We start from the raw sequence: 9,666 nt of genomic DNA, 5'->3' as shown, positions 1-9,666 counted from the left end.
TTAAAAAAAATAAAAATAAATAAAGATGAAAGGCAAAGTGCTGCAGTGGGATTACACTCATGTTGCTGACAAATTACACGGGTAATCTGTCAAATCTGGTTTAAATCTCAAATAAAGTAAAATATGTGACAGGCATCCCAGTGAGCATTTCTTTACATCCCAACTGTGACATCTAATTAACATATATTTTAAAATTGCTGAGGTTGTTGGGAAACAGGACTAGGTACACTGCTAATATTGGTTCAGGAAGGAAGCTTGCACAACACCAATCCATATCACTTCATTTTCTTTATTACTATCTTAAGCATTTAAAGTCTGAGCACTGAATTACAATACTTTATTTTTATTTATATAATAAATATATATATATATATATATATGTGTCTCCATACACACACAGCTGACTTTGTTCAGCAAATGCCATTCTGAAATGTATATACATTTTACATGACAATTAGCTTTATTTGTACCCTTTCCCATGAAGAAGAACTGTATTTAAAACTATCCTGTTTTAGGAAAGACGAGTTGTTTCTATCTTGCTAGCAGCCAATTTTTCAGTAACTGCAAGTCTGTTAATGGTGGTGAGGGACACATTGTAGCTGATTTGCCTAGGGATTCAGGAGCCCTAGAATTGTTGTCCAAATGTTACATCAGTTAGGCTTTGTGGTGAATTTTTCAGATGTTCCAATACACTGGACTGCTTGAGTCCAACGTGGTGATGCGTTAAAGGTCACAGTCTGCTTTGGCACAGTACAAAACATGAAAACAATTTTCATAAAAGGAGTTACCTAAAATTCTCAAGCTCAAAAAGTGGCCTACATCCTCCCTGTGTTGACTAGTTTTTGCCATGCTCTTGATGTAAAGCATCCTTAAAACTGGTTGCGGGCTGGAGGAGGGTCATCCCCAAGGTAGGTAGATACTCTTGTGGCAAAAAGGCAGTGTGATGGCTGTGGGTTCACTACTTTCTGTTGATGGAAAAGAGGCATGAGTCGACCATCCCCTGCACATCATGATCCCTAGCTGCAGAATCCAGCATTTGGTCCAGGTAGCTTACATTAGAGCAACCACCGGGTTGCTCTAACTTGCTCTGGAGGGGACTATTTTAGCACGGACCCAATCTAGGACCCACATCATAAGTGGTTTTATAGGTACCTTTGCATCCTATCCAAAGGTGCTACACGGTTACAATGGAGTTATCAGGGCCTATATGTCTGAACTGGGATTGTAGAGTACATCTTCACATTTCCTTTTCCCAGCTTCTATGTAAATAAGAGTAACTGGTGAGAGGCTTACTTTTTGCAGTCTTCTAATATAGCAGTTCAAGCACTTCAGAAGAGGTCTTCCTCTAGCAATCCACTCTGAATGTGAGTTTTAACAAAGATGTTACAGAGTAAATGTGAAAACCAGTCCAGTAAACAATGTTAAACAAAATTTAGAAAATCTGGGATTGTAAAGGGGCAAAGAACTACAACTTCTTGTGAAAGGTACTTGGTTTTATGTTTTTCTTAGCATATGAATGAAGTAAAAATGTAGAAGGGCTTAAGTTCACTTATGTTTAGCTAATAGTTGAATGAATATTAAATCAAAGTTGAGTGTAAACAAGTGAGCAACTCATTTTAAAATGAGAGTAAATGTGGTGGCAATGAAGCTCAACAGAGATGGTTATCCTCCAGATGAGATGTTACAGCAGCAGGCATAAACTTTCCAAAGGAATTGTTGGGGTCGGGAGCTTCCAAACAAACGTTGATTTACCAAAACAATAGAATATTATGGGGGTCTGCCTGGAATGAAATAAATAGTATTTTCTATGGATATGAAAGCCTGTTTTACCTGTCCCTTTCTCTTTCTTCTCCCCCGCCCAATTTCCCCCTCCCCCCCATTTCTCAGTTATCTTGACTGGCATTGAATTGCATTCTGCTTTCCAGTGATCTTTCTCACAAATCTTTTGTTACCCATCAGTTCTGTGTTCTTGGGGAACCAGGACGCAGTACTGAACCTGTCTGACTTATGAAAGACCTCTGCTTGAACCAAAACCAATCAGAAGAAAGACTTACAAAAACCATTGAAAAGGCAGTGGGAGATGCACCTAAACCCCTGGGACAAGAGTGACAGGATTAAGGAAACTCCCCTAGCCTCATTTGCATCAAAGATGAGCCAGGGAGACATCTCCATTAGCATACAAAATAGAGAACAGAGATTCCAAGGCAAAAACCACATGGAACTCTGGGACCAGAAAAGCAGAGAAGCACTGAATGATGGGGGTTCCAGATGTTAATGAACCCACACCTGCACACACACACCTGAGTAGTTATCAGACCAATTCTAGTAATAAATTCTTTATTGGTATCCAAAATAGTGAAGCTCCCTAATTGCATTGTGAGCTCCCTCCAAGGAACACTGCCCATAGCCAGGAATGATCAGTTCTTATTGTCTAACCTGAACAAAACAACTGGTATACTCCCTTGAGCCATCAGTTTACCCATAAACAAATCTAGTGTTCTCCCTTGAACCATTGTTCTTTCCCTACAACAGCCCCTACCCATGCTCAAGTAAGTGTTCTGATGCCTGGATCCAAAATCTGCATCCGTTCCAGTGGGACTTCATTTTCTGACTGGTCATGCTGGGGGCTCTGCCTGACTAGCACTCCGGACCCTCAGCTACCACCACCACCTGGGACCCCCGAATGATTCAAGCTTCACAATGGTGAGAACACAGCCCGCTCACGCTCTCGCGCGCTCTCTCTCAGTATAGCCTTCTGATCCTGACTTGTGTGATCAGTTATAGTTTTCTAAACTTGACTTTTATAATCAAATGTAAGTTGGATTTAATATTATAACTGTTTTGTTTGTTTGGCTCCCTTATGGTTATTACCTGGCAATAAACTTCCATGGTTAAGCTGGTTGCTTCTCTCTCTCTCTCTCTCCCCGTTTTCCTCCCGTGGGTGTTTTTTGGTTTCCTCATTCGCTCTGCAGCAACACTCCTTGTACCTAAGGTAAAGATCCCTGCAGCGCCCAAAAATCCTGTGGCGTTCGCTCATCAAGTGGGTTAGTACCAGAATAATTGTAATGTAAAAGTGGGGACAGAGATGTGGTGAACCTGGAACATATGAGGGTGGCAGCTTGGAGGTGCTGTTTGACCCAGCCTGCTCAGGTGTGCTCTATTCCGGTGTGGTGCCTATGGCATATAAGGGGGAAATGAGCTTGGAAATGCTGCTTGACCCAGCCTACTGAGTCCAGGGACATATAAGGGGTCAGCTTGGGAGTGCTGATTAACCCAGTCCTCTGAGACGCGCTCTGTTAATGTGTGTGTTGTCTGATTCTGGGGCTGGAAGAACCCAGCCCTGGGGAACCTAGGTCCTGCAGGTTAGCTCTATTGGGAGAGAACTTGCAGCAGGGAAAAGTAGAGTTCCGTATGAGAACACAGGTGACACAAGCAGTACATTGATAGAATTACAGAACCCCCCCCTCCCCTCCCCAGAAGAGAACCCTAATAAATGAGCATACCCCAAAGTAACGGGCAAATCTGGTAAGGCTTTTCCTACATATCGGGGGAAATATTCCTTTAGTATTTAATTATCTGGAAGAAATTGTCTGTCATTCATTTTACAGGGATGATCGCACATGTGTGTTCCACATAGAACCACTGTCAAAATAAGGCTTTGATTTATGAGGCCATTGCTTTCCATTTTAGCTTCATGAACCTTTGACTCTTTTTTTAATCAGCTAGACAGAAACAGATCACAAATCTAAGCCTTAGAAAAAGGATATAAATGACCAAATTTTAAAGGGACAAGGTGGGTAGGTAATATTTATTAAACTACCTTCTGTTGGTGAAAGAGACACATTTTCGAGCCACATAGACTTCTTCAGATCTGGGAAAGGTACTTTGTGTCAGCTGAATACAAGGTGGCATAAATTGTTTAGCATAAATAATTAACATGTATTTTAAGGTGACGTGGCTTGTTAACAACACTGGAGTCATAGGACAAAAAAGGGGAGTTATTGGGTGCAGATTGTTGTAATGAGCCATAAATCTAGTGTCTTTATAAAGACCATAATTTTTAGTATCTGGCAAAATAATGAATTTAAGCTCCCGGGCTTGTCTTCCAAAGATGTTTTGTAGCTTTCCTTTGAGAACGAAGATTGAGAAGTCAGCTACAGAGTGATAGTTTTGTGAAAAGTGTTTGCCCATGCGTGACATGTTTTTGTCTTTTATCATTTTTCTGTGCAAGTTCATTTGAGAGCATAGTGGTGGTCAGGTTTCACCAACATAGTTGTTATTGGGGCATGTGGTGCACTGGATAAGGTACACCACTTGTGATAGACATGTGTAGGATCTTGAAAGGTGTGTTGTGGGGGGTGGAACTGATCATGTAGCAGTGAAGACATGTCTGCAGGTTTTGCATCTGTTCTGGCAGGGTCTGGTGCCAGTTTGAGTTTGTGAGTACTGATCAGTGGGGAGGATGCTTCTGATGATGAGGTTGGGTGTCGAGGGGGTGGGGGTATTGAAGTCCAGAAAAGGGGTGTTGGGAAAGATTTCTTTCAGAATATATGGTTCCCATTAACTGTTTAATTATATCCCATGTGGGTCTCAATGTGTGAGGGTAGGTGACAACTAGGAGTGTGTGGTTGGAGGGAGGTTGTCTCTTTCACCAACAGAAGTTGGTCCAATAAAAGATACTACCTCCCCCACCTTGTCTCTCTAATCTCTCTTGGGACCAATATAGGAACTGCAAACAAATTTTGACGGGAATTTTAAGGGAGGTGGAATTACAGTGTCCATGATAGATTAGGTCTAGATTTAATCTCTGTGGATGCAAACTGATGATGTTTGCTGCAATAACCTTTTCTCCCCAACCCAGCTGTGATGGAGTGGGGGCCAGCCTGACATCATCCTTCCCTAGGTGTCCTGCAGGATAGGGTAGATTTACTTTCCACTTGGATCTTTGTAGGAGCCCCTTCCGGGGAAGTGGCCCAAACTACCGTATCAATGTTTCCCATAAGTCTGGCCCCACCTTCCTGTGGGCAATGATTGCTGGTTCTGGTCTCTCCAGTAGAGGGGGTTACAGGTGATTTGCTCTTTTGACCAGCTTACCCTGTGACGGGATTCCAAACTGGCTTCTGCCAGTGAAACTCAAGGAGTTATCAAGCCCTGAATGTTTGTATCTATAGGTTCTGCCATGCTTTTATTTGGGTATATCGTTTTCCCTCTCATTCCCTTTTCCTTAACAGAAGCTGCTTTCAAATTGGCCATTAGAGGAGGTGTAGGAGGAGCAGACCTCCCTTCCACGTCCAACCACAGCAGCTGTGTGATGCCTCTGAGCACCTCTCACTGATGGTGAGTTTTCAGGACCCTACTTTTTTAACATCCCACCTTTTTACCAGGACAGAGCAGAGAGAATATAGTGGAATCCTCTGCCCAAATGTAGGGGCAAAACTGAAAAGGTAAAACAATAGGCGTTGCAAATAAATCCAGCTACCTTCTCACAAAATAGAAGAGAAGATAAGATAGGGTTTACATGATTGCTGGAAGGAAAAGAAAAGTAATAGCTATATTTCCATACACTCAACTAGGGACTTAAAGAAATCCCCATGCCTGGGAGGTACACTGAAATCAGGCAAAAGTGACTGTAATCTGGCTACCGTGCTTTCTACAGGAAAGAAAGAGGGCACTATGGAGGATTTAAAGGGACACTTCCAGGTTAAATTTGACCCTAACTTCAGTTAGTTCTGGAGAAGATTATGCTCACCTAATGGAAATAGTTCCATTGTTTTGTTTAGTTCCAACAAAGACAATTTTTAATAAACCCAAATGCTCCATCACTAGACCAGATTTTCAGGTAGCATAAATCAGTGACATCTAGTTCTGCAGGTTTAGACCAGCTGAATATCTGGTTCTAATGCATGTAAACTTGAGTGGAAGTGATAAGTGTAGTACAAACTAATTTAATATCATAAAATGAAGTGATATTATAAATATTAATATATTCTTATTTTCCATGTCCAAGATAAGAGAAATGCACAAAACAGAGTATCAGCCAAGCAAAAGAAATGAGACGTTTAAATTTCTTTCTGTTTTAAATGACTAGTTATGGGATCTAGGACCTAGGAAAGGAAATGTCCTTTTAATTATTCATAATTAGTATTTCAGAGGAATATAGTTCCACTATTCCATCAACCATGTTTGTGCTTTCTTCAACCCTGCCACTTACGGCTGGAACACCCTCCATGAACTAATCAGTAAGAGCCCTACCACTTTCTCCTTCACATCCCTTCTGAAGATCTGTTTTCTGCCTGATGCCTGCAAGAAAACACACAGTTAGACTAATACCCACTTGGCAAAAGTCAGTGTAATTACAAACAAACAAACCCATAGCAAGTGTATACACACATATATAAAATGGTGTATATTTGATTTGCTCCTTCTTCCCAATCCTGCATTTGTTGCTTGTCTGCTCCATCACCAATCCTGCAAAACATATGCATGCAAGAAACTTTTCTTACCATTCATGGAAAACTGGTGGCAGGGCTGAGGCCTCATATAGTAGACCACTGGCAGCACGTCTCAGACCTCAGGTCAACTGACTTCCAGGGCTCACACTATCAGACTAAAAATATCATTGTAAACATTTGGGCTCAGGCTGGAACCTGGGCTCTGAAGCCCAATCAGACCCTAAGCTCCAGTCCAAGCCCAAATTATCTACACTGTTATTTTTAGTCCCATAGTGTGAGCCCTGGAAGTCAGTTGACCTGAGGTCTGAGAATTGCTGCCTCTTTTTTGGGGGGAGGGGGGAGGCTTGCAGCCTAGACATACCCATAGATTGCACACTCTTTAGGGCAGGGGAACCTGGTCTACCTTTCTGCTTATACAACACCTTGCACATGGGGATCCAATCCTGATATGGGTCTCTGAGCACTACTGTAATATAATTATGATCTAAACCCAAACATAGGATAAAAGGTCAAATCTTGCCCACCCTTTTTGCCAAATTGCATCATTTATTACCTCGTGAAACTTCATTGAAATCAATAAGATTGTGCCTGGCAGTGGGCACAATGAGGATTGGCAAAGTCGGACTCCAAATTTGCAGTTTACTGTGATGTAAAAGCTGGTTCACTTAAAACAAATCTTATTTGTTATTGCATGCAAAAAAGGTCACTTTTACAGGAGGGCTTTGTAGTATATTTGATTAAATGGTGCCACTGCCATTCCTTTATAGCTATACTGTACTTCTAGTCATACTTGCAAATAGCCCTCTTATGCAAACACCTCCATTTTGACCAATAACCAGAGGAGAGAAGGGAGGGACGCTTAGCTAGCTTTGTATACGTTGCCAGGAAACATTTGTAAGCACCAAGAACAAGAAAAGCAAAGGACTCTGTACGTTCCTTTAGTTTAAACTCTTTATTCGAGAGTAAAAATAGTTGTAGAGCTTACCAAAGTGTTCTGCGAAAATAATGGAGTTATAATCACATACAATCACAACATTAAATATCACATTATTAATGACAAGGTAAGTAAAATGGATTTTAAATAGCTGACTTTCTAATGCATATTTAGATATCAAATAGAAATGTTTGTATACTTGCTTTCTGTATTAGTTAGTTACAATCAAAGGCAGCCAGGTACATCGTACCTTTAATAAATAGAATGTTGGAGAGTATCTTTAATGGTCTGGTATGTTATGAAATAAAATTCAAAGTCAAGAGTTAAAAATGTTTTTATTGTTTTATTTAAATTGAACTTTTCCCTCTTTATATACGTTGTCTCAGAATTTGAACTATTGGATTTCTACAAAAAAAAACCCTAAAAAAAAATATTTTTCTTAAAGGACAAGAACTGAGTCAAATATGACCCTATGTGCCAGAAGATGTTAAAGTGAATCAAGCATGAGCTACCCACATCTTTCACTTAACGACTCCCAGCCCAGTGCTGGGTGTCTGACCTCAGACAGAACAGAAGACACTGCAGCAATGAAAAATGTTGTGGAACAACTTGAAAACAGACTAAGTATTTATGATTTTATGAAAATGCAAGAGATTTTTATGGTAAGTGAGTTTCCTAATTAAAATATTAATTGAAAGGATTTTGAGTTGCTTATCAAGGAAATATAGAAAGCATTATCAATAATGTTTATATTGTCGTATGGTATCAAGAAAAGTGGGTCTGTGTCTGCATAAGGAAATATAGGATGTAGAAACAGACAAAATTCTCTTAGTTGGGTGTGAATCCAAGATTAGGACAAGAAGCGATGGGCTTAAATTGCAGCAAGGGAGGTTTAGGTTGGACATTAGGAAAAGCTTCCTAACTATCAGGGTGGTTAAACACTGGATAAAATTGCCTAGGGAGGTTGTGGAATCTCCATTATTGGAGATTTTTAAGACCAGGTTAGACAAACATCTGTCAGGAATGGTCTAGATCAGTGGTTCTCAAACTAAGGCCTCCGCTTGTTCAGGGAACGCCCCTGGCGGGCCGGGCCGCTTTGTTTACCTGCCACGTCCACAGGTTCGGCCGATCGCGGCTCCCACTGGCCGTGGTTCACCGCTCCAGGCCAATGGGGGCTGCGGGAAGGGCGGCCAGCACGTCCCTTGGCCCGCGCTGCTTTCTGCAGCCCCTATTGGCCTGGAGCGGTGAACCGCGGCCAGTCGGAGCCGCGAACTGCGGCCAGTGGGAGCCGCAATCGGCCGAACCTGCGGACGCAGCAGGTAAACAAACCGGCCCAGCCCACCAGGGGCTTTCCCTACACAAGCGGCGGCCCTAGTTTGACAACCACTGGTCTAGATAATACTTAGTCCTGCCATGAGTGCAGGGGACTGGACTAGATGACCTCTCAAGGTCCCTTCCAGTCCTATGATTCTATGATTAGAAATACTAGTCAAGTGGGGGGGAAAAAAAAAAAAACAGTAATCAGGAATAATCTCACTGCCTAAAAGTGAGGCAACCAAAGAAAGGTTTATCTTTTTTCTTTCCCAGGTGTGGCTTTAAATAAAACTCCCGTACGTATTCAACATGACACAATACAACCCTAGCTTTAGGCAAACAAGGGGCCATTGACCTAGCACTACTCTTCAGGAAGCCATGCTACTTATCTCTGCAGCCATGACTCAGGCAAATACTGCCCACAATTAGAGATGAGACAGAATCGGAAACTTAGATGATTTTGAACCTATTCCAGTTTTAGGCAGATTCTGTGGCTCAGACTTAAATTCCTGGATTAGAACCCATCTGTTTTGGTGCTGTGTTGGATCTAGGGGAGAAAGGGGCCTGTTGTCTGGTTGAGATGCAGCCAAAATACCACGAGTAAATGGTGGAAATCATATGAAAATACCTGATCTCATGAGATTTCTGCCCATTTGGAGCTGAAATGTCACAAAAACATCTTGTGATTTTGGGAGTCATTTCATTGGAGTCTTGATTTGCTCCTAAATCTGAGACGTGTAGGGCGGGGGTAAATTCTGATGTCAGTTACACCAGTGTAAAATTGGAGTATCTCAACTGACTACAGTGGTCTCAGGATTTACAGTTTCTCCAGATTATGCCTGTGTAAATTAAATCAGAATCTGACCCACTTCCTATCTCTAATCATGACACCTGTTGTTGGAGTGCAGTGGGCAAAACATTTCCATGAAAAATAATGACATTTGCAGTGGCCCAGTTGCCTTGAGA

General features: G+C 41.7%; 1 protein-coding gene across 1 annotated transcript in view; it reads left to right on the top strand.

The window, feature by feature from the left end:
- Positions 1-7,889: 7,889 nt before the first annotated feature.
- Positions 7,890-9,666, top strand: part of WDR49 (WD repeat domain 49) — a 68,800-nt gene continuing 67,023 nt past the window's right edge. The window contains exon 1 of the mRNA XM_024195593.1: positions 7,890-8,048. Within this exon, the coding sequence (XP_024051361.1) occupies positions 7,890-8,048 (159 nt within the window). The remainder of the gene's footprint in view (positions 8,049-9,666) is intronic.

The sequence above is a fragment of the Terrapene carolina genome, unplaced genomic scaffold (genome assembly GCF_002925995.2).
Source record: "Terrapene carolina triunguis isolate 2854851 unplaced genomic scaffold, T_m_triunguis-2.0 Scaffold88, whole genome shotgun sequence".
Lineage (NCBI taxonomy): Eukaryota > Metazoa > Chordata > Testudines > Emydidae > Terrapene > Terrapene triunguis.
Note: the sequence above shows the minus strand (reverse complement) of the source record. Positions and strands in the feature narration are given on the sequence as shown.